At 44.6% G+C, this 25,293-nt stretch overlaps 1 protein-coding gene across 3 annotated transcripts in view; it reads left to right on the plus strand.

The window, feature by feature from the left end:
- The window catches only part of PSME3IP1 (proteasome activator subunit 3 interacting protein 1), a 29,398-nt gene extending 8,470 nt beyond the window's left edge, over positions 1-20,928 (plus strand). For all 3 annotated transcript variants that reach the window (XM_036440306.2, XM_036440307.2, XM_036440305.2), the window contains 6 exons: positions 3,562-3,703; positions 4,364-4,462; positions 4,868-4,989; positions 8,531-8,664; positions 15,882-15,946; positions 20,143-20,928. In XM_036440306.2, the coding sequence (XP_036296199.1) occupies positions 3,577-3,703; positions 4,364-4,462; positions 4,868-4,989; positions 8,531-8,664; positions 15,882-15,946; positions 20,143-20,360 (765 nt within the window). In that variant the 5' untranslated portion in view covers positions 3,562-3,576 and the 3' untranslated portion in view covers positions 20,361-20,928. The remainder of the gene's footprint in view (positions 1-3,561; positions 3,704-4,363; positions 4,463-4,867; positions 4,990-8,530; positions 8,665-15,881; positions 15,947-20,142) is intronic.
- The last annotated feature ends 4,365 nt before the right edge of the window (positions 20,929-25,293 follow it).

Genomic DNA, 25,293 nt, shown 5'->3' on the forward strand with positions numbered 1-25,293 from the left:
TTCTAATTTCTCCTGCTATATCACATTAAGAGTAACAACACTTTCAGAGTGCTTAACTAATTTCCCTTATGATGAAGTATTTACAACTTTAAATACTTCATCATAAGGGAAGTATTTAAAGTTGTAAATACTTTACCCGCTCTTTGAACTCACGAGAAAGCAACATATAATTGACCATGTCTGAAAACGGGTTCGGGTGGGAATATTCCTACTCTGTCTAGAGTTTGTCCTTGTGATTTATTAATAGTCATCGCAAATGCTGGCATCACGGGAAACTGTCTTTGAATTAATTTATATGGAAAGCTGGTGTCAGATGGGGACAAATCAATTCTTGGAATCAGAACAACCTCTCCTTCAGCAGATCCTATTAATACTTAAGCTTCGATTATGTTAGGTGGCAATCCTTGGATAATAAATCTAATATCATTACAAAGACCTCATTTACTATTAAGATTTCTTAGTAGCATGATGATTGCACCTACTTTCAATTTTAATTTATGACTCAGCATTCCCGAAGGAGTAATACTATTAAGGAATTCGATGGGAAAACTTTCCTTTTCGGCATCATCCATTGAATCAATGGAATCATCACTCATATAGGTGTGAAAATGTCCATCAAGTTTATCCAAAATTTCTTCATTTAATTTATGAACATGCTCATTTTTAGGACAAAGAATTGCATGTTTAGATATATTTTTAATATTATCTATAGATATACTATTTCCAAAGGTAGCGTCAATAATAGATCTGTTACAAATAATTTCACAGGGAATTTCAATAATATCCATTCTGAAAGCTTTATTTATATCACACATGCATGTAGAGTCAATGTTTATTTTTAAATTGCCAGTGCTCATCATATGTACGAGATTGTGGGACGGACCTATGGTCGGTCACTTACCTTTTATTTATCTAGATTTTCATTTTAAAAAATGTATAATGAGCGTAGAGGTGCCAGTGGCATTACCAGATTCTAATAATTATTTCCCAGGTTTAAATCATATGCAACCTGATAAAGTAAGTCACTACTTTGAGACACTGTTATTTTTCTCCACTTACAAGATTAAAGGAACTAGGGATGTTTGGCCCAGAAAAGTGATAAAACAGGAGGAACATGGGCATTGTCTTCAAAGAGCTGAAGTATTTGTCATGTTGAAAAAAGCTTTGGCTACTTTTGTTTCTTCCTTGGAGGATCTAACCAATGAGTAGAATTTGTAGGGAGACAAATTTGAGTTTAAGGAAGAACTATACTGTCAGTCAGGTCTGCTCTTGGAGGGATTGTGGTGGCCCATCTTGAAGTTTTTAAATATGAGTTGGATGAAAACCTCAGATACCAGATGGAGGGTCAGATTCGGTGAGTGGTAAGGACCCATCCCACTGAGTTATTTACCAGGAAGTAAGAGTGAGGGGAAGAAACCAGACTGTCAATGTAGGGAGAGAAAGGAGAGCGGCAGCTAATAGAGGATAAGGAGAGGGATTGAGGGTCTATATGTCTCTCATCCATTAGCGTCATTCATAGCCGACATGTCTCTGCCAGGAATGTTTAAGAAAATGCTGGCTCCTGTTTCACAAGAGGTCATTCTGCAGAACGGAGGAATGTTTGGCATGCTCAGAGACTGCATAATTCTGTTTCTGAAACAGGCTTCTGGGAGGAGAGATGGAGTGATGCAAAATCAGAAGCATCCAGGCTGTGGTTTCTGGGTGGGAGCAACAGCTTCTGTCTATTGATTTAGTTTTCTTTCTAGTAAATAAAAATAAAAATAAAATAAAAATCTCTCATTGTTACACTCAACTGAACTTCAGTAACAGTGGGGCTTAGCCTGAGAATATTCTCTTTTTCTGAAGGTTTGGATTTGTTTTCTCTGCTTTCTTTTCCATCTTTATTAAAGAAAAATGTTGCAAGTTCTCAGCACTGGAATTTGATTTAGGAAGAAAGCTGAAATGGACATGTGCTTTTCAACCAGGAGCCCTGGTTTCTGGAAAGGGGCGTGGTGAAGTGGGTAAGAATTTTTGATGTCAGGCCTGGATTTGAATCTCAGTTCTACCGTCCACCAGCTTTATCACCTTAGATGACTGACTGACTAACTGGGCCTCTATTTCTTCCTCGGTAAAGAGATAAACTTCTCATAGGGTCATTGTGAGTGTAAATGAGATAATATACATAAAAAGCTTTCAGTACACGGTGGAGCTCAGTAAGTGATTGCTACTTTATTTTCATGCAACCAGTAGACTTGTTATTTTGGCTATTAGGGATCAACCTGAAATGGACATTGGATCGATGTGCCAGTAGTGCAGAATGTGTACTTCCTTGTTAGCATGTGATTCTGTGAAGAGCACAAAACAGTTCTTCAAAAGGAAAGACAGCAGCAAAGAAAAGCAGAACATTTTTTTAAATTTTTTATTTTTATTTTTTTAAATTAAATTATTATCTGTGTACATATTTTAACATTGCCCGCCCCTCCCATACATACCCACCCTCCCCAAAGTTTTGTGTCCATTGGTTGTACTTATATGCATGTATACAAGTTCTTCGGTTGATCTCTTATCTCCCCCAGATCTCCCTCCCTTCCCGCTATAATTTGACAGTCTGCTTGTTGCTTTACTGTCTCTATATCTATCTTTTGGTTCATCAGTTTATAATGATCTTTATCATCCATAAATGAGTGAGGTCATGTGGTGTTTCTAAAAAAATTTTTTTAAAAAGAAGTAGTACACACACCTCTATATCTTTATTCTTTTCCCCCCTTCTCTATATCCTTATTCCCTCTCCCCTTCCTTTGTGAGAGTATCAGCTAGAGGTATATAGATTGGGATTTGGGAGTCTTCTGCATCAAGAAATGATAAAGTGATTGAGGTCATCGCGGGAATGAGCAAACAGAAGGGCTGAAGGTAGAACCAAGTGGCACAGCTACGGAATTTGAGGAAGGAAGATCAGGAAAGAGATGGAGGAGGAGTTGAGTGTAATGCAGAATACAGTGACTCTGAAGCTGGGACATGGGGCTTCTTCTAGTCTCACTTTTTCCATTCATGTTTTGTGTGCCTCTAGGCAGATCACTTTCCTGCTTTATAGACCAGACTTGATCTCTAAGGCTCCCTGAATAGCCGAGTTTTTCCATCTCGAAAATAAGAACAGGTGAATCGAGGTAGTGTGATGTCCCTGAAACAGGAATTCCAAGAAAGAACAATACCAGATATCACAGAAATAAAGGACAACGCGAGCGGGAAAAAGAGTGGCCAGGCCAATCGGTCTGGATCAGAGACAGAAGTACTTGCAGTGTAAGATGTACTGTGGGGCAGCGTGCAATGGGAATCATTCCAGGTCCTCTTGCTGACTTCCTAGATAACTTAGGGTTGTTAAAACTACTTCATACATCAGGGAAAATGTAATCAAGTGTTTTTTATCAGTGTCCTATAAATTAAACTATTTGAGGATTTCTTCAATTCAGGGTCGAAGGGAATTTTGAGGTAATCCATTGCTGGGTGAGAGAGCTAAATCTCCTTGTTTCTCTGTGGAATTTTAATTGCAGTTCTCACTTGAAATGTTTTGTTTGTTTCCCATAGACTGATTGTTCCATTATGGATGGAGGAGATGATGGTAACCTTGTTATCAAAAAGAGGTTTGTGACTGAGGCAGAACTAGACGAACGGCGCAAGAGGAGGCAAGAAGAATGGGAGAAAGTTCGAAAACCTGAAGATCCAGAAGGTACGTGAGCTTCCAGGTGGCCATTCAACATCATGGTGCTAATCCTCACCACAAGCCTGCAGAGGAGGTTCCAGGTCCTCACTTTAGAGTAGGGGTGTCGAACTCAATCAGAGAAGGGGCCAAAATCTAAAATCCAGCCTAAATCGCGGGCCGAATGGTTTACTGAACAGTCATAAACTGTCATTGTGATGGAAACGCAGCGGAGTGCAGTGATGACAGCGCGGTGCGGGCCACATTGCAAGGCCTGGCGGGACGGATTTGGCCCGCGGGCCTTGTGTTTGACACATGTGCTTTAGAGGAACGGAGGCTCGGGGTGAAGGAGCCTGTGCCAGGCCTCCACAGTGGGAAGCAGAGCCAGGTTAATCATGTCCTTGCCCTTTTCATTCTACCCCACTGTCTTCCAGGCGATTCTACTAGTCTGTTCTATCTAGACAGGAGGGTCTAGGATCTGAACAGCTGAGACATTGACATTGACAGTTGGCTCTGAGTTCCAAAGGGGAGCTATGGACTTTGTACTATTTTTGTGTCATCTTTGCCCTCAGCTCCTGCAGGGACTTGACTTGGTCTTTATGTTCCTTTGTGATTCCAAAGTAATATGAAAGAGTTCTAAAGTATGTAGCCCCCCCACCCCCCTTCTTTCTCCCTTCCTGTTTCTTTCAGAATGTCCCGAGGAGGTGTATGACCCGCGGTCGCTATATGAAAGGCTGCAGGAGCAGAAAGACAGGAAGCAGCAGGAGTACGAGGAGCAGTTCAAATTCAGTAAGCTTCAGGGAGCACGGAGGCCACGGGTGTCCGAGGGGGCTTTTTGATGCACGTATACCTCATGCGACACTTGTCCTAACTAGCCATGGAACTGCCGTGATTATCTGGTCTCTAAATGCTTGTTTGCTGGGAGAGAGACAAACTTCCGCCTTCTAGACCACATCGAGCATTTTGTTTAGAGCTCCAGATGCCCATTTTCACTCTATGCTAATATCTAGTAATGGGAGAAATGCCTAGATTTTATGGCATGCTATCTATTCCAAAGCCACGGTGTTTACAAAATCCTTCCTCTAATCCCCTGAAGTATCTGCTGTTTATTAAAAAAGAGGAAAAGGAAAAAGCTTATCTGACTGTATTTTCCCTTAAGCGTGCTAAGTGTTCCTTTTTAAATTATTTCCTCAGAAAACATGGTAAGAGGCTTAGATGAAGATGAGACCAACTTCCTTGATGAGGTTTCTCGGCAGCAGGAATTAATAGAAAAGCAGCGAAGAGAAGAAGAACTGAAAGAACTGAAGGAATACAGAATATCCTTTGTATGATACTTTGAGAGAAGGTGTCAGTTTTCCCATCAACATCTACGATTTTGGTTTCTTAATAAACAGAATGAAGGTCTTTGTTTTTATTGATTTCAGAAAGGATGGGAGCGCAAGAGAGGAACATCAATGATGAGAGAGAATCATTGATCGGCTGCCTCCTGTGCACCCCCTACTGGGGATCGAGCCCACAACCTGGGCATGTGCCCTGACCAAGAATTGAACCTTCATCAATGCTCAACCATTGAGCCACGACGGCCCTTCCAATGGTGTATTTTGATGACTGAATAACTAACTGGTACTGATTCATGGAGTTATGTTGCATTTAAGAACCTGGTGCAATCAAAAGTCCAGATCCTTTAGAATTAAATAAAGGCCTAAATCCTAATAATATACCCTTTTGAGATTAGGCTCTGAAACAGATGGGCTATGCAGTAAACCTCATCTAGGGGAAAAGCTGGCCTCTGGGTTTTAAAATAAAATGTTTAGCAGCTTTCTTTGTCCTTAGTAACCTTCCCTGTCTGTCCCCAAATAGGAGTAGAGCAGCAACAAAGATGACTGCTTTGGCTCAGTATTGCCTTTTTAACATCCATTTGGATATCCTAATAGACATCCCAAATGTAACCTGATTAAATCAAAATTCTTTTACAAAAATATATTTTATTGATTTTTACAGAGAGGAAGGGAGAGGAATAGAGAGTTAGAAACATCGATGAGAGAGAAATATCGATCAGCTGCTTCCTACATGCCCCCTATTGCACACCCCCTACTGGGGATGTGCCCGCAACCAAGGTACATGCCCTTGTCCAGAATCGAACCTGGGACCCTTCAGTTCACAGGCCGACGCTCTATCCACTGAGCTAAACTGGTTAGGGCAAAATCAAAATTTGAGGTGTTTTTGTGTATTTAAAGCATTTTATAGGAGAGTGACTTACAGGAAAAAATTGCTTATGCTTTGGATATGGATCAAAAATAATATTACCATCTTCCTCCCTTCTTCCCCACTCCTCCAAAAGAAAAGAATGAACACTTTTCTTCACTTTACTTTTCTCCACTTTAAAAGAATAAAAAATTAAGGTATTTTAAAAAATATATTTTATTGATTTTTTTTTTACAGAGAGGAAGAGAGGGATAGAGAGAAACATTGATGAGAGAAAATCATCGATCAGCTGCCTCTTGCACACTCCCTACTGGGGATGTGCCCGCAACCAAGGTACGTGCCCTTGACCAGAATCGAACCCGGGACCTTTCAGTCCTCAGGTCAATGCTCTATCCACTGAGCCAAACCAGTTTCGGCTAAGGAGGTTTTTTGTTTTTGTCCTGGTATTATATATACATGAGTACTTTTATTGTGCTAATTCCAATTTATTTTATTTTTCAACATTTAATATTAAGAATTTTCTTTGAGCTTCTATTCCTTAATGTTGGAGTTGTAGGGGGAAATCACAGCATGCTCATGGGTTTTGGCATTCTAAACTAGAAAGATAAAATCTGTTTCTTTCACTTTTATTCTTTTTTATTTATAAATCTTTTTGTGAAAGAATTACATATTCTCCCGCCATTGCCCTCTCCCACCTCCCCCCCGAAGCCTTCACTACCCTATTGTTTGTGTCTATGGATTATACTCTTTCTTTTTTAAATACATTTTTATTGTTATCAGAAAGGAAAGGAGAGGATAAGAGAGAGAAACATCAATGATGAGAGATAATCATTGATCCACTGTCTCCTGCACACCCCCCAATGGGGATCAAGCCCGCAACCTGAACATGTGGACTCTCTCATCCACAAGCCGACACTCTTTTTAAAAAAAAAATATATATATATTTTATTGATTTTTTACAGAGAGGAAGGGAGGGAGATAGAGAGCCAGAAACGTCAATGAGAGAGAAACATATACCAGCTGCCTCATGCACATCCCCTACCCGGGGATGTGCCCGCAGCCAACGTACGTGCCCTTGACCAGAATTGAACCCGGGACCTCTCAGTCTGCAGACCGACGCTCTACCACTGAGCCAAACCGGTTTCGGCAAGCCAATACTCTTATCCACTGAGCCAAACCGTCTAGGGCTCATTTTTATTCTTTCTTTTTTTTTTCTTTTCTTTTTTCCAAATTTAAACTGTTTATTAATGCATTTAAAAATTACAGTAACAGTTCTGGCCAGGTGGTTTGGTATGTTGGAGGGCCCTCTGGTGCCTTGAAAGGTTTCGGGTTCAATTCCTAGTCAGGCACATACCTGGGTTGTGGGTTCAATCCCTGGTCTGGATGCATTCAGGAGGCATCCAATTGATGTCTGTCTGTCTGTCTCTCCCTCCATTTTTATTCTTAAAAAGGATGAACATTTAGTATTAACATCCTGTCTGTTCCCATTAATGACCTTAAAAATATGAAACTGACGAAACTCACAGTAGTATTGAGCTATATACATAATCCCCATTGAATAGTGCAAATATTTAAGATACCTAGTGTTCATAAGAACAGAGATAAAGCCTGGTAAGTGATCAGAATGAAACTTTCCTTATTTCTGGTACCCAGTGTTCTCCATTGTTTAAAGACAAACAGCTTAGACCATACACCCCATCCCCACCACTTGGTGTTGATAATGCAGTCCGCTTCTCAGATTCCTTGGGCACTAGATGTCACTATTGTTCCAAGAAGGTTCGACTGCGTCTTAAGTAAGGAGCAAGGAGCGGCACCCTGTTGGAATGCTCATCTATTGCATAATAGGTTGTGAGAGAACGAAAGGGAAGGTAGAGAGGAGGCAGGTAGAGAGAACAAAAGAAAGTGACAGACCTTGGAAGCCAGAGATAGACATCAAGCATGAGAAAAGCGATGCTACCAGGAACAGGTTATGCTTCAAAATGAACTTTTTGGTTCTTGCGTTGTGTTGTCTGTGCACAGGGTTCTTGGTAAAATCACTTTGAGGCGGAATATAAAACTGGTTCCTGGGCCTCCGGAGGTCCGCGTTCAGGAGGCTTGTGACAGGAGGGGGGTGGTGACTGATGGATACGAACACTCTGTTTTTGAACGAACTTCAGTGGCTTTGATGTTGCCTTGCACCAGCAGAGTGGGAGGCAGTCTTCGTCGTGTCTAAGATTGATGCCATTAATAGTCCTAGGACATTCTGCAAAACTGGAAAAGCAAACCTTTTCAGGGAAGCCATATTTTTTTTCTGTTGCATTTCTATTCCTTAAGGTTTTTGTTTTCCCCAGCGAGCATGATATTGACTGTCTTCAGTAGCAGCAGGTTTTCTGGCTGTACTCAGATTTTCATAGAGAATCAGAGGGGAAAAGTTCCCTTGCCCATATGATTTTATGCTTGATTTGCCATCTTCCTCTGTGCTCACCTTCATTTTTCTTGAAATCAGCTGGATTTGACTGTTAGAATAAATCATAGGGCTTTTTTAAACCAAGGCTAAGCATTACTTGGCAGAGCTAGAGTGCTAGTGGGTTAGGCTTGCATTCTTTTCCCGTTTATCATTGTTCTGGCACAGCTCCTCCTCTTGCTGAGTTTGACCCTTAACCTGTAACTCACAGTAATCTCCACAAGGTTGGAATTTCTCCAGAAAACAAGAAGGAAGCGGAGAAGAAAGTGGCCGTGAAGCCCGCGGAAAGCAAGAACAAGTTCTCCCAGGCCAAGCTGCTGGCGGGAGCTGTGAAGCATAAGAGGTCAGCCGACACCTGCCCAGCTTAAACCTCCCTCTCACCGTGTCCTCTGCAGTGCCTCTCGGGACGGTAGCCAGAGCTCAGCGTGAGTCTCCGTGACGTTCCCTCGGGAGCCTCCCCTGGCTCTCCCCTTCCCCATCTGGTGTGGTCCGCAGCCTCTGACCCTGGTCTCTGACCATTGGTTCAGCATAATAATGGCCACTCTGCCGCAGGCACCTGCTGGGCGCCTGGCATTGTGCTTAGTGCTTTCTGCGCATGATCTCACTTCTGCCTCCTCAACAAGTGCATGAAGTGCAAATGACTTACCAGGCGAGGAGACCAAGAATTTGAGAACTTTTATCCAAAGTCACAAAATAATAGGAGAGGCGGAGTTTGACAGTCGGGTATTTGTGTTTCTAGGCAGACGAGGTAGCAAGGTCTACGAAAGAAGAGCAGGGAAGAGGACACACCTAAGGCTGCCCGGCGGGGGGGTGTGCTCCTGCTGGAGAGGTTAGGGAGGCTTAGAGAGGAGATGTTGAGTAGTGAGGATGACTAGGACTTTGACAGGCGGACGGGGAGAGGCATTGTGGCTGCACGAACATGGCCCTGTGACGGGGCACAGGCCTGGCTGGGCTCTGCCTGATTGCTGCGGGGGTGGCCGCAGTGCCCGGAGATGTAGGTAAGTTCTTTGTCATGTTTGCTCCTCCCCTTCCAAATCCTGAACGGCACCAAAGCGATTAAATCTGGTCATTTCAGTTTGACCACCAATCCACGGGCAAAGTGATAGAAAGTTCTTAAGTGCAGTCCATTAGGAAAATCAATATGGTGTATGGTCAGCCAGCCATGTGTATTGAAGGGAGTATGTTGATGCAGTTTGTGGCTTGGCACACCATTCATCTGCTGCAGATATTCTACAATAGAATGTTGTTTATGTGTAAAAATGTCGTTATGAGATAGCAGCAGAGGGAGGAGGATCAGCAGCCTGAAGAGGGCTCATTGCCCGAGCTATGAATTATTCCTTGCACATTTTCCCAGAAGCTCTCCTGCTTGGCCCAGTGTCTTTCAGGATTGGGCCTGAGTCCGTTTTCCTGGATTGCGCCAAGAAAGGGCTTTATAGTGGGCAGTTACCTCGGCAGTGTCTTGCAGCCAGCAGAACGGGTCTTATAACTGTCTCCCTGATGGTCCTTAGTGTGCTCAGTGACATGCATATATTGAAACTATATCATTTATTGCTACTTTATGTAGCAAGGTTTTGAAACTACATCATTTGTTGTTACTTTGTGTAGCAAGGTGATAAATGAGTCTCCTGGGCTGGTGTTCCTAATGTTTCCAGCCTGGGTTTATTAGAATCACTTGGCGTTTGCTAATATGGCTTCTAAGCCTCACACACATTCTGGTGCAGTAAGTTTGCAGTGAGTCAGTCTGGGAGTCTATTTAAGTGTAGTTAACATCCATCACCACACATATTTACAGTGTTTTTCTTGTGCTGAGAACTAAGATCTACTCTTAGGGACTTTCAGATACACAATGCATATTATTAACTAGTCTCTGTACAATATAGTATTACTAACTAGTCACCAGATGGTACATCACATCCCCAAGACTTGTTTACTTTATAACCGGAAATTTGTACCATTTGAAGGTGGTCAAATCTACCAGTATTTTATGGTTAGATCATTTTGTATTTTATTCACCAAATTCTTCCTAACCTGAGGTCATAAGATAGTTTTTTTTTTTTTTTAATTTAGAGTTTTGTCTTTCACATGGTAGTCTTGAATCCATCTGTTACTGATTTTTGGGAAGGGTATGAGGTAGGGATCCTATTTCAATTTTTTTTCTTCAAACGAAAAGCTAATTTTTTAGCAGCTTTTACTAAATATGTGTACTCCCCCCTCCTCCCCCAAGGTGTCTTTAATATCACCCTGTCTTATAACAAGTTTCCATTCATATATTGGTTTGTGTGAGGGGTCTTTTTTTCTTGTCCTTGGATCTGTTGGACCTATACCATTCTGGGTAATTATTGTTGCTTTATAATAAATCTTGATATCTGGTCAGGCAAGTCATATCTATTCTTGGCCACTTTATTCCATATAAATTTTAGATTTAAGTTTTTAAAAAATCTCTATTGAAATTTTTATTGGAATGTTATTTAAATTGAATGATAAATTTATAGAGAGAACAGATCTTTATGGATTTGAGTCTTTTTGTCCGTGGTATAGTATATATCTACATTTATTGATTTTCTTTAATGCCATTCTATACAGTCTTGTAATTATTTTTCAAAAAAGTTATGCATAGCTCAGCCGGTGTGGCTCAGTGGTTGAGTGTCGGCCTATGAACCTGGGTTGTGGACTCAATCCCCATTGGAGGGCATGCAGGAGGCAACCAGTCAATGATTCTCATCATTGATGTTTCCCTCCCCCCCCTCCCCTGGTCCCTTCCTCTCTGAAATCAATAAAAACATTCATTGAAAAAAAAAGTTGTGTACATTTTTTCTTAAATTTATTCCTAAGTATTTTATGTATATTTTTGCTGCTGGTGTGTAAAAATGCAGTCAGTGGAATATTTCCATCCAGCCACCAGCTCTTAATAACTTTAATAACTTATCAGTGGATTCTTTTGAAATTTTTATGTAGAAAGTTACCATCTGTAAGTAAGGACAGATTTATTCGCTTCCTTGTGTTTTTTAATTCCTTTTTCTTATCTTACCTCACTGGCTAGGACCACCAGTAAAACGTTAGAAACAAACTCTGCACATTCTAGTTTTAAACATCTATACTAATAAAAGGGTAATATGTTAATTGGGTTGAACATCCATCCGGATGTACTTCTGGACAGAGCCACAGTAGTGAGGGCCAAACAGTGGCAGTTAGAGGTAACCTGGCCAGCAGGGGAGGGCAGTTAGTAGTGACCAGGCCGTTTGGCAGAGGAGGTTAGGCTATCAGGCAGCAGACAGAGGTGGTTAGGGGCAATCAGACAGGCAGGCAGAGGCAGTTAGGGGAGATCAGGAAGGCAGGGGAGCAGTTAGGAGCATCAGACAAGCATGCAAAGTGGTTAGGAGCCAGTAGTCCCAGATTGGGAGAGGGATGTCCGACTGCCGGTTTAGGCCTGATCCTGATGGACATCCCCTGAGGATCCTGGATTGGAGAGGGTGCAGGCGGGGCTGAGGGACCCCCCCCACCCTCGTGCACGAATTTTGTACACCAGGCCTCTAGTAATGTTTATAACTTTCACTTCTAAGATTAGCATTGATCGTTTTGTTTGTTCATCTATCCTTTGGCAAGCAAGTTAAGGAAGTTCTGTTCCTAGGTTGATAAGAGGTTCTTTTGTAGCCGTTAACTGTTAAATTTTGTCTTGTTCTTTTTCTGCTTTTGAGATGATCAAATAATTTTTTCTTTATTCTGTTACAGTGAAAAGGTAAATTTAGAGATGTTGCCTTCCTGTGAGAAACCCGGCTTGGCAGTGACATAGTGTTATTTTTCTTAACTCCACTGGCTTGTTTTGCTCCTATTTTGTATCAGTTGTTGAATCTATGTTCTTGAGGGAGTCTGGCCTGTATATCACCCCCCCACCCCCCAGTTTTATCTGATTTAAAAATATATATATTTTATTGATTTTTTACAGAGAGGAAAGCAGAGAGATAGAGAGCCAGAAACGTCGATGAGAGAGAAACACTGACCAGCTGCCTTCTGCACACCCCCCACCGGGGATGTGCCCGCAACCAGTGTACATGCCCTTGACCGGAATCGAACCCGGGACCCCTCAGTCTGCAGACCGACGCTCTACGGCTGAGCCAAACCAACTTTGGCTTTATCTGATTTTGACATGAAAATGAAAACTAGCTTCATAGAATGATTTAGGGAGTATTTCTTCTCTTCAGGAGTGTGTGTATATAAGTGGGTAGGGTTCTAGTTTTTGAAAGCTTAGTAGAACTAGATAAAATCATTTTATCCTCCCTTTAACATTTTTATGATTATAGGACTAAGTTCATATCTTTCTGAGTCAGTTTTATTTGGTTCTATTTTCTGGGAATTCACCCATTTTGTCTTGTTTCAAATACATTAAAGTTGTTAGCTTGGTTTTTTTTTTTCTGATTGTTTCTATCTGGAATTATCTTATTTTGTTTTTAGGTGTGTGTCATATGTAGCAGATTTAAAATTTAGTCTGTTGATATCTTTTTACTGGTAGGTTTGGATTTATTAGGATTTTTGATACTTTTTAAAAAAGTTGTTTGTTTGAGAGAGAAAAAAGGGGGAGAGAGAGAAACATCGATTTGTTCTTCTACTTGTTTATGCCTTCATTGGTTGATTCATTGGCCTATCAGGATGATGCTCTAACCAACTGAGCTACCCAGCCAGGGTGACACAGTTTTTACTGCCTTAATGTTATTTATCTTTAAAGAATTATTATTTTTTTTTTTTTTTATATTTTATTTTTTTTTATTTTTTTATAAGTTTTTATTGTTCATATTATTACAAATGTTCCTTCCCCCCCCCCCACCATTGCTCTCCTCCACCAGGTTCCCACCCCACCCTCTGCCCTTTCCCCTCTCCCCATTGTCCTCATCCATATGTGCACAGTTTATGTTCAGTCTCTTCCCACGCCCCCCTCTCCCCTTTTCCCCAAGAATTGTCAGTTCACTCCCCTTCCATACCTCTGATTCTATTATATTCAATAGTTAATATTGTTCATCAGATTTTTTTAATTTCCTTGGTTTTTAGATTCACTTGTTGATAGTTACGTATTTGTTGTTCATAATTTTTATCTTTGTTTACTTTCTCTTCTGAAAGAACCCCCTTCAGCAATTCATATAAATCTGGTTTGGCGGTGATGAACTCCTTTAGCTTTTTTTTATTAGTGAAGCTCTTTATCTGGCCTTCGATTCTGAGTGATAGCTTTGCTGGGTAGATTATTTTTGGCTGTAGGTTCTTGCTATTCATCACCTTGAATATTTCTTGCCATTCCCTTCTGGCCTGCATGGTTTCTGTTGAGAAGTCAGCTGACAATCGTATAGGTGCTCCTTTATAGATTACTACCTTCTTTGCTCTTGCTTCTTTTAATATTCTCTCTTTGTCTTTTGCTCTTGGAATTTTAATAATGATGTGTCTCGGTGTGGTCCTCTTTGGATTCCTTTTGTTTGGAGTTCTATGCGCTTCCTGGACTTGTAAGTCTAATTCTTTCCCCAGGTGGGGGAAGTTTTCTGTCACTATTTCTTTCAGTATGTTTTCGATATCTTGCTCTCTCTCATCTTCTGGGACCCCAATAATTCTGATGTTGGTTCGCTTGAAGTTGTCCCAGAGGTTTCTTACATTATCTTCAATTTTCTGGATTCTCTTGCCTTCTAGCTTCTGTGGAGGAGTGTCTTCTGGCTCTTTATGTTCCAAATCTTTGACTTGATTCTTGTGATCTTCCCTTCTGTTTTTAGGACTCTGTAAAATATTTTTTATTTCAGACAATGTATTCTTTATGTCTTGTTGATCCCTTATTAATTCTAGTTGATCTCTTTTCATATCCTCATAGGCCTTATCCATCTTTTCTAGGAAATTCTTGAAAAACCTTATAAGCGTAGATTTGAACTCTATATCCAGACGCTTTTTGTCCTCCATTTCTTTCGTTTGTGATCTATTTTGTTGTCGCATTTCCCAGTTACAGATGGGACGGGGTTTCAGGGTGGAGCCTGCAGCTTTGGCTTCCGTCAGCCCCGCCCTATGCAGGTCCTTCAGTGCTCGCTGCCGGGGCCTCTGAGAGAAAGGTGCCCTCGATTTTCGCCTGCTGTCAAACAGTCTATGCTCTCCCACAATGAGCCCGGTATTGGGGTTCAGTTCAGTTGGAAGTGGAGTTGGAGGTGGCGTTCAGAGCAGTCTGGAGCCCCAGTCTCCTTCCCGTCAGGGCAATCCCGCGGCACAGCCGATCGTCCCTTCTCTGCGCGCAATGTGCGCGCCTCCGGGACCTCCTTTCGCCTCTCCGCGGGGTTCCGCCTTACAGCCCGGCTCCCTATGGCTGAGCCTGAGTCCCCGGGGTCTGGCTTAAAACTGGGGATCAGAGCAGTTGGGGGCCCAGCACAGTCGGAGTTTTATCTCCTTTCCGCTAGGGAACGCCCGCCAGGCACTCGGCCTCCCTCCTCTCCGGCTCTGTCCTCTCTGCGCGCCGCGTCTCCGCGTCTCCGTACCTTGGCTTTTCCAGCTCCTCCACGCCTCCTTCTGGTTTTCTCCTTGCTTCTCACTGTAGAATTTCCAGTCAGTCAACCTTCCTGTAGTTCTGGGCAATGTCCGTTTTATATTTTAGTTGTATTTTATTGAAATTGTTGTGTGCGGCTGCGGCTAGGTGTTCACCTGGGCGCAGCCATCTTGGATCTCCCCTAAAGAATTATTTTTCTTGTATTCTTTTTACTTTAAAAAAATTAAGATGAAAAATTACTTCATTCAGTTTTTCTTTCTTCCTACTAGTTTGGGTTTAGGTATTCTGTTTCTGCTCTCTTGATGGCTAACCTTGCAATTGACCAGCATACTTAGGAAAACCTAAAGTAAATAGCCATCTTATTTCCCTGCAAAATTATACACCAACCCTAGGACTTTTTAGCTACAATCACCTCCTTCCTTTCTTACATGCTTAGGACTTTTGTATGATCATGTTTGACACCATAAATTAGATGATTTTTGTTGTTGTTGTTGTTTTAGACAACAATTGTGTTTAGATTTATATTTGTATTTGCCAGGTTTTTGGTGTGTGTTCTTTTTTCTCCCCACCATTCCTTCCTTCTGGAATTAAGTCCGTCCTTCCTGAATTATTTTCTTCCTCATTGAATTACACTGTGTAGATGATCTTTTAATTAAGGCCTTTTGGGTCACTTTCAGAACCTCTAACATATCACTAAAGATGTTCCCTTTGGTCTTTAATAACTTTAAAACTGAATTTTTGTCACTTATGAACATGTTCAGATAGTCTTGAAACCCACCTATGGTTCTTTCCAAGATGAATGATGAGGACAACAAAGGATCTGAAGTGTAGGAAATGGTTGTATACATAACACTTTACCCCTTGCATTGGTCAGGGTTTTAAGTTGTCTTTATAAGCAGTATTATAACCAGAGGGAGACTCTGAAATGAAGACTTTTTATTTCAGATCATTCCAGTTCCTTGAGGCTGCCTCAGAGACACATAAATGTTTATTGGAGCGCCTGGTCCCAAAGCTTTGATCCTCGAGATTGGACTTAGCTCATATCACCATGTTTTCTGTTACAGCTCAGAGAGTGGCAACAGCGTAAAAAGGCTGAAATCGGACCCTGACCCAGATGACAAGAATCAAGGTGGGTGGCAGCTTCCACTTCGTTCTTAACTCCTAATACACATAGTAAAGGGCTGGAATGCATTGCCCTCATGAAAGACTGCATTTATCTCAAAGCAGGCCTACCTACACTTAATTGACCAAGTTTTTTTTACCGGACAGGATTTATACCCGAGTATGTCAGCTGCCCTGCAAAGCACTGTGTTAGACACCCGTGGAACTGACAAGTGGCCATTGTGCTCCCTAGGAGTGCGTACAAAGCCCTGGTCCTATCACCTCTTCTCACAAAGCGTTTGTCTCTGTTTTCCCCAAATGTCAAGTTTCTTCATTTCACCTGGCATGCTGCCAGTGAGAGGTAGAATGCCTGGCTCCTGCTGGTGGTTGGATCGGATTGAGCCTAGTTTTAATAGTTTCCAGGACTACGCATTCTTTGGTGGTTAGGTTTATGTGGTCAAATCTGACACTGCATTAAGTGGCACAGTTGTAAGTGAAGGTGAGTGTATCCTGCGTGCTGGATCAAGAAGGGGAAATTCAGGAGTGTTTTCTGTTCTACCCCTTACTCCCTGTGGGCTTGAGAGTCTGAGCTAAACTCAGTGGGTCATCCATAAAACGGGCCTAATTCATTTTCTCTCTCTCTAAAAAAAAAAAAAAAAGGTTATTTTAAAATACTAGGTATCTACTGAGCACCAGTAATGGCCAACTGTTGCTGATACCTTTTGCTGTACAGTCTACTTAAAAAAAAAAAAAAAAAAAAAAAAATTAAAAAAAAAAAAAATATATATATATATATATATATATATATATATATATATAATCAATTTCAGAGAGGAAGGGAGAGAGGGGGAAAGAGAGAAACATCAATGATGAGAGAAAATCATCAGTCGGGTGCCTCTTGCATGCCCCACATTGGGGATAGAGCCTGCAACCCAGTCAAGTGTCCTGACTGGGAATCTAACTGTGGCCTTCTGGTTCATGAGTTGATGCTCACTAACAGCCATACCAGCCAGCCTCTTCGTTCCCTTTTTAAGGCTGTCTAGTATTCCATCATATGGTTTTACAAGGTATATTTATCCCATTTTTTTATTAACATTTAGATAGCTTCCATTTTTTCACTTATGATGTTATATTAATCCTATACATGTATAATTTTTCAGAAAGAATATACTGTGGTTGCTTAAATAGCATAAGTGTATACTGTGTATATTTCATGGGAATCTTGAACATATGTCAGCCAGGTAATTCGTAGCTCTGCATCTGGTGCTTAGTCTCTGTAGGAAGTATTTGCATGAATCAGTGGAAAGGAAAACTGTGTGGGGTCTTTACAGTGAGGCAGACATGTGCTCAGAGCCATCTTTTCTGGCATTCTAAATGCTTCCTCCCCATTCCATTCTTACAGCAGAAGCCGGGCAAGAATGCCTTCTTCTGCTGGGAGCCAAGGCCACACAGGAAGAATGGCTGCTGTGTCTTGCTCCAGGGTCTTGTCCTCAGCAGTAGGAGGATTTGCCCCCCTGGACCCCAGAAGATAGCCCCCCCCCCCCCCCCGGAGAATCAGGCTTCCCCCACTGGAGCTTCTGGGCTCCAGCTCTGCAGAATGCACTCATTGACCCCATCTACTCTCAAGTCACGCAGCTGTCTGAATCCCAAGCACGTTCTGTTAGTAATTTTCAGTGTTAATTTGCTGTGACAATGTGGTCCTGCAAACGCAGAAGTTGGCAGGAAACTTCACCAAATGGCTGAGATCAGAGGGCACCGTTTTGTTCTCTTTGGACAGTTAACTGCTTTTGGAATGAAATTTTGTCAGAGTCGTCGTCTCCTTTCTTTCTTGAAGCCTCCTAGATAATTGGGACATTTGGTCTTTTGGCTTAAACTCTGCTGACGCCAGAGTTCTAGATCTGTGGTTGCCTTTCTGTGGCTGCCTTCCACTCTTCCCTTCCGCCAGCTCTGGTCCTCACAGGCACTCTGGACTTGGTCCTTCTTTTCTATCTCTGAAAGTCACCCTGAAATACTTACAAAATGTCACATCTCACTGAACAGTTATTTTTCTAAGTAACTGACTCATATCCTATATATTTTTCTAACAGAATACGGAAAGTATCATTGTACATATAACGTATCACAGTCAGTGTTCAAATAGTGAATGGCGTACAGTATAATGTCATTACCACCCCCCAAAATAGATTTTTGCCATTTGCAGTGAAACGCTTGTGCCTTGAACACATGTTTCTGCATTCGCACACACTGTGGACACTGGCCCGCTCTGTGCCAGGCCCCGTGCTGTATGCCCAGGGGATGGCATGGTGGAGAAAGAACCCTTGTCCTCTGGAGACCCATGGTTAGAGGAGAATATAGACAGGCAACCCCTGTTGTCTCTGGGACTGTCCAGTCGTCCCCAGCTCTCCTGGCTATCATACTGGGATGCCCGTGGTCACAGACACGGGGGACTGTCCCTCCCTAATTTAAGAGGCCCAGGATGCTCTTTGGATTTTTGCATTTGCCTTTAAAAAATTTGGTCTGAATAGGTAGCATATGCACAAAATAGAAAATTCTAAAGGGACAAAGGAGTGTGGAGTAGAAAGTTGTGTCTCCTATTTCCCAAACACTGAGGTGTTTTTTTTTTTCCCCCAGAGCAGCCCCTGTTGCCAATTTTTAATGTCTATTTTTAGACATTGTCATGCGTAAACCTGGGCATGTCCCACCACACACACACTAATTATAACCTAAGCGCACCCTTGTCTTTTTAATTTCGCACCGTGTCTTGTAGACCATTTGATACCAGTAAACAGATGTTTTTCTCTTCTTGGTGACTGAATAGTAGTCCATTACTTAAATGGTCCCCTATCGGTGGACGTTCGGCAGTGCTGCAGGGAATGTTCTCATAGGAACATCATGTAAGTTTGAAGGACATTGCTGAACTGTCCTATCCCCTAACCCCGCAATAAATGAAGGTGACTGTTCCCCATACGTTCCCTTCTTATATATTGTTTATTCTCCCGTGTTTACAATTCATCTCCTTTTTCTGGGACTGTTCATGTCTTTTGTCCACTTTTCTATTTGGCTGTTGGCTGGTTGGTTGGTTTCAGAAGAACTCTTTATATCTTGGAAGTTTTTGTGATAGTTGTTGCAGGTATTTGCCTCTACTTCCTTGTGGCCTTATGACCACTCCCGCAGTCACTGTCAGCTCTCAGTCCACTTTTCTCCATCTCCCTGTTTTCACACTGCCTATCTTCCCAGCTTTCCCCCCTTGTTAGACCTTTCAGTAAGATAAGGAGATAGATTCCAGTCCTGAACTCTGTGTGAGGGCATTTGAGAGATCTCTCAGCTTTTCAGTGTATTTCTTGCTTACCCCTGATTTTATATACTAGGAACCATGTATCCTTTCCATATTTACATGAGCTGTTAGTTTGGGCTTTGATAAGACAAACCCTAGAACCGTGGTTGGCAAACTGCGGCTCGCGAGCCACATGGGGCTCGTTGGCCCCTTGAGTGTGGCTCTTACACAAAATACCATGGCCTGGGCGAGTCTGTTTTGAAGAAGTGGCATTAGAAGAAGTTTACTTTGAAAAAATTTGATTGTTGTACTGTTGACATTTGGCTCTGTTAGCTAATGATTTTGCTGACCGCTGGCATGGAAGATAGTATGCTTGTCAATTGAGATGGTGAAGTTTGAACTCCAGCTCTTCCTCTGCAGGGAAGAGCTCAGGAAACCTTTAGAACATGATTTTTTTGATTCAGATTTAGTTGAACATTTTCTCCTCTAAGTGGCCTGTAACCTAGCAGGCCGTTTGACCTCCCTCACCTGTAGAATGAGGGATAAAACTTGCATGGCAGGTTGTTGAAATGGCTGAGGCTGGGAACGCGTAGAAGGAAGAAGGAGTGGACCTCTTAACTTTTCCTTCAATCCTTAAGGCCTGCGTTCTCTAGATTGAGGCTTTCCGTCACTAAGGTGGCAGTGTAACGGGGTGTCCTGGGGCCAGAGAGCCTCCGCCCACGTGGTGGCATTCCCCGCTCGCTGGTCTCACATGCTCCCTGGCCGAGGCTTCCGCCCTCAGATGTGGAGGAGGAGGTGAGCTAGAGGGTGAGGGGGCAGTAGTGTCGCCGGCACAGGGTGGTTTGGAGGCTTCCATGGTAAAGCCCTCGGCACAGGGTGTGGACATGGAGAGCAGACCATCAGCTGTGGAGGGGGGCGATGCAGCTAAAGTCCTCCCTCCTCCTTTGCAGAAGCCTCGTCTCGCGTGGCTCTCGGAAGCACGTCCCTGGGCGGTCCCTCCCTCCACTGCCCCTCGGCTGCGGTCTGTATCGGCATCCTGCCAGGCCTGGGCGCCTACTCCGGGAGCAGCGACTCGGAGTCCAGCTCGGACAGCGAAGGCACCATCAACGCCACCGGCAAGATCGTCTCCTCCATCTTCCGGACCAACAGCTTCCTCGAGGCCCCCTAGCTTCCCTGTCCTGATCCAGGGAGCTCCCCCCAAGAGTAGACAGATGGCTCCTCTGCCTGCAGGCGCTGCCTCCCTCAGAAATCGTCTCTGCCTGCTTCCTGTGCACACCGCGGCATTTTAACCCCGTCTAAAAACGTGCCGGCACGCGCCTGTGTCTGGTTTCTCTTTCCACTCCGCCCTGCCCCTCTCCTCACTGGTGTGTGGGGTGGGGGTCAGGGCCCAGCAGAAACCCCACTGAAAACGCCCTGGGAAGACAGGGCAGCTGGCTGGTACAGGGTTTGGGTTATGTTGCTTTCTTGTGGTGGTTTTTTTTTTGTTTGTTTGTGGGTTTTTTTTGTTTTGTTTTTTCCCCCCCTCCCTTTCTGAACAGCACAGGGGAAGCAAGGGCCATTTTTGGACAGGCATTCTTTTAAACATTCTCTCCTAGATGAACATATTGCTTGGTGGCACTGTATTGTGGAGATGCGGACGGAGAGAACTGGTCCAGGTAATGAATGAATTGGCGCGCTGCCCTGGAACTAACCAGTTCTTGAGGTTGTGTGACTAAAGATTAAAAACTACAGCTGCAGGGGGTGTCACTCCGCACTCATCTTTCACTGTGAAGTGTTTCCTTACTCAGAAAACAGACTTTCTCCTCCCTTGACCTAATCCCATTGAAAACTAAGCCTTAGCCTGGTTGACGTGGCTTAGTGGTGAGCGTAGACCTATGAACCAGGAGGTCACAGATCACTTCCTGATCAGGGCATATGCCTGGGTTGTGGGCTTGATCCCAGTGTGGGGCATACAGGTGGCAGCCGATAATGGTTCTTTCTCGTCATTGATGTTTTTATCTCCTTCTCCCTCTCCAATCTTCTTTGAAATCAATAAAAATATATTTAAAAAGGAAAAAATAAGACTAACCCTTAGGAACAGACATAGGCCTTATTTAATCAGAACCAGAAATCACAGTGCTGATGGGTCTGTGGACAAGATGACTTAGTTTTGGCAGCTCCTGGATTCCTATGGACTCGCCCGCAAATTCTGGCTATGCTCTGTTTCTGTCGAGGTTCCTCTTTGGTTGATAACTTTATGGTTGTGGCTTCCAACTCTGGGAGCTGTGTCTGGCTTAGAGGTGCTGCCCTGATCCTCCTCCTTTTCTCTACTGCCCCTCCTGCTCCTTTCCCTTCCCACGCAGAGCAGCTCCGAGGCGGTGAGCCGCCAAGACCCGGAGGTATTGCTCATCTCTGTGTCTCAGAGGAGGAGGCTGGGCTCTCCCTTCGGGAGGGAGGAAAGGACAGAGGGAGGCTGGTATGGAGGCTTCAAGGACAGAGGTAGCCATGGGTTTAAAAAAAACACAACCTACTGGTTTGGCTCAGTGGATAGAGTGTCGGCCCACGGACTGAAGGGTCCTGGGTTCGATTCTGGTTAAGGGTACATAACTGGGTTGCAGGCCCGATCCCCAACCCTGGTCAGGGTGTGTGGGGGAGGCCCCTGGTTGATGTGTCTCTCTCCCCCTCCCTTCCTCTCTAAAAAGTCCAAGGAAAAATATCCTCAGGTGAGGATTAACAAAACAAAAGCCAGGAGAACGGGCCTGTGCAATCCGTGTGACGTTGTCATCGTGTGTGTGTGTGTGTGTGTGTGTGTGTGTGTGTGTCCCCGGCTTCCTACGCCAATTGTTTCTCCCTCCTCCTGTGTGAGACAGAGACACAGGATGTGTGACACTGTGAGGCTGGCAGGCAGAGAAGCTGCTCAGTGCTAACGTGGGCAGAGAGGCCCCTGGATCCCATCCAACCCCTTCCTTTCCCCCTTCCCATGCAGCAGCATTCCAGTGCCCATTGGCAGATGGTGACTTCTCTTCACCCAGGACTGATGCCGGGGGTTCTTCCTCCTCTTCAGAACCGCTCTGTGCTAATTGTTCCTGACTGGCAGGACAGGCACGTCGGTTCCATTCTAACAAGGCATGTAGGTAAAACCGTGTAGGCACCTGCTTCTCTGCTTCATTGTTCCTGCGACCCGTGCTGTCATGATTACAGAACGTCCCCGAGCCACCTCGGCTGGTTCCAGGAGGCAGACGGATGCATCAGAGGCGCCCTCTTTGTGTGGTATTACTTAAGTCAGAGGCCATTCCGCTACCTCGTGGCCTCTGTTACGTTGGAAGAAGTGAACAAAGCATTGCAGGAACTGAAAACATACAATACTTAATTTGAAGGCTCATAACAAGCTCTTGCTTTTGCTGCACTGAATCTGTGCTCCCAACCCCCTCCCATCTACCGTAGCTGCTACAGTAGATTGTGGCGAAGGCTGAGGCTCTTCAGACTGAGAGTTCTGCTCGTGTGTGTGACTCAGGCGAGACTGAGAATTCCTGGTGATCATTGCGTCGTGTTGTGTTGAACCGGGTAGTGTGGAGCGGTGGGGCTGAAACACAGGCTCTGTGGGAATCTGAATAGCAAAGCAGGACCGGTCCGTCCAGTAGAGGAAGCAGCTGGGTAAAGCATGCAGTGTAGACCACGTGGTTCAAACCCAAAGAACAGGAAACCGGCTGGGAGGAAGCACTGCTCCTGTCTGAATAGATAACGGGTTTTATGACTAGGTCATGAGGGATTAAAACGAAGTTCAGGGTGGGTTTCTTTAAATTTGCTTATGTTGTGCTGAATGGCAGTAATAATAATAATAGTTATTTTTTAATGTTTTTATTGAGCCTGAGCAGCGTGGCTCACTGGTTGAGCGTCAACCTGTGAACCAGGAGATCATGGTTTGATTCCTGGTTGGGGTACATGCCCGGGTTGCAGACTCAGTCTTCACTGTGGGGGTGCAGGAGGCAGCGGGGAGGAGGGAAGCATGAAATTCAAAGCCGCCACTGCATCTGTGAAGAACAGGGAGGCTGATGGGACTGGACCTAATGAGGTGGCGGTGACCTGTTTATGTCTTTTTCGGGAGGAAGGACAGCTGGCTTTTCGCATTCAGGAGTGGGGAGGACGCCAGCTTTTGTCAGGAGCGTCCTGGACTGCAAATCAGGTCCTAACTAGAGGTGGTTTCTCAGCTCATCCCTGCGTTTCTTTCACTCTCCACCTCAGGTTCGTCCCTCTGGCTGCCTCTTTCCACCCAAGAGAGATGCTTCCTTTGCCTAAGACGTTTGCCCTGCTTCTTCCTGGGAACGGGGCCTGGTTCCGCCTTCGGTAGAGGTGCACGTGGCTGTGAGCTTGGACCAGGCATTCACTGGCTGGGTCACTTGAGCAAGGCCCTTACCCTCTGGGCCTCAGTTTCCTCCTCAGCGAATGAGAACTGCGACACCAACTTCCTAGCAGGATGAGATAACCTAGGTAGCTACTGGGCGTGGTAGCTGGCACAGTGCTCAGGGGACAGTAGCCATCCCGCAGCACTGTTAGGCCAGCCTCCCCGTTTGCAGCCGGGTGTCGGAGCTGGCAGTGGTGCTTTGTGGCAGGCCTGTGCTTCCTGTTGGCATTCCTCAGTTGTAGCGAGAACACTTAACAGGACGAAGGGTCAGATCTGGTCGTCAGAGCTGCCGCAAGCAGCTGGTTCTGTGCGCTTCGCTCTCAGCCAAATGTTAATTGCTCAGGCACACGCGGTTCCTTGGCTCGGGTGTCCTAGCCGTGGGTATATGGCCCAGCTGTCATCTTAAGCCCCTCCAGAAAAACAACAAGGAGACCTTTGTGTGATTCCCCAATGTCCTGGGGGGGATCGGGGCTCCAGGCAGTCCTCGGCCTGCTCAGGAGACGCGAGGGTGTCCCTAAAGCAGTGTTTCCCAAAGTGTGGTACGCGTCCCCCCAGGGGTGCGGGAAGAGTCTGGTGGGGGTACGCGTTGCACCGGAGTTTGGTGGGGATATGCACTGCACCGTGCTTAGCTGCGCCTCATTCTACGTTCTCATGAGTACGAGGGGTACTCAGCGTTAACGAAAATTATAGAAGGGGTACACATATGTCAGAAGTTTGGGAAACACTGCCCTAAAGGATACGTTAGCCGACTCTTGGTGGCTACAGAATTAGACGCATTGAAACTTAGGATGAAAAAGAAAAAAATAGGATGAAAACATCTCTCACTCGCTTCTACCAGGTAGACACGGACTCCTGAGGTCACCAGTTACCCAGGTGCAGCAGCCACTAGTAAGAATTCCCTGGGAGAGGAGGTGGAGGTGAGTGGCTTCCCGGGTCCAGTAGAGGAAGGACAAACTACCAGCTGGAGCAGAGGACCCCTGAGGGTGCAGGGAGGGTATCCATGTAGTGGGTGAGTGTGGGCTCTGGAGTCTGCCAACCCGGATCTGAGGTCTGGCTCTGCCTCTGAGAGATGCAACTAGCTGCCTGCTGGTGTGTGCGGCTCCGAAATGGCCCTGAAGTGGCCCTGGGCGGGCTGTTGGGAGGCTCACCAGGATTATGCCTGTGAAGCACTTAAAACACAGAGTAGGGAACGGCGCTTAATATAAACGCCAGTTATTGGTTATACACAAGCCTCTGCGAGGCGCTCCCAGGGGAGGTGGAGAAGAGATGTGTTATGTGGGAGAGGGGCGGGTACTGAGGGTGGCCGGGGTTTGAGAGAAGGGTCTCCCGGCTGGTTTTATGGTCTGAGCCCAGAGGGGTGCAGGAGAAACCAATGGCTGCTGTCCTTAGGGACAGCCCTATTGGCATCCTGAGGCCAGAGCGCCTTTCCCACAAGGCGGACTCAGTGTCTGAGACACCGAAAGGGCAGCAAATGGGTGGCAGTGACTGCTGTCCTTTGTGTGTGTAGGGGAAGTGGGGCACTAAGATCGGACCCAGAGGAAGAAGGGGTGATGACCATGTGGTGTTGGCTGGGCCAACATGGGAGAACTTCCAGTATAAGTGGTGCTTGATGTAAATGTCAGTTATTGGTTACACCAATGGTCAGCAAACTGCGGCTCACAAGCCACATGCAGCTCTTTGGCCCATTGAGTTTTTAGAAAAGGCTAGCTTAAGAGTACCT

The sequence above is a fragment of the Pipistrellus kuhlii genome, unplaced genomic scaffold (genome assembly GCF_014108245.1).
Source record: "Pipistrellus kuhlii isolate mPipKuh1 unplaced genomic scaffold, mPipKuh1.p scaffold_m20_p_17, whole genome shotgun sequence".
Classification (NCBI taxonomy): Eukaryota; Metazoa; Chordata; class Mammalia; order Chiroptera; family Vespertilionidae; genus Pipistrellus; species Pipistrellus kuhlii.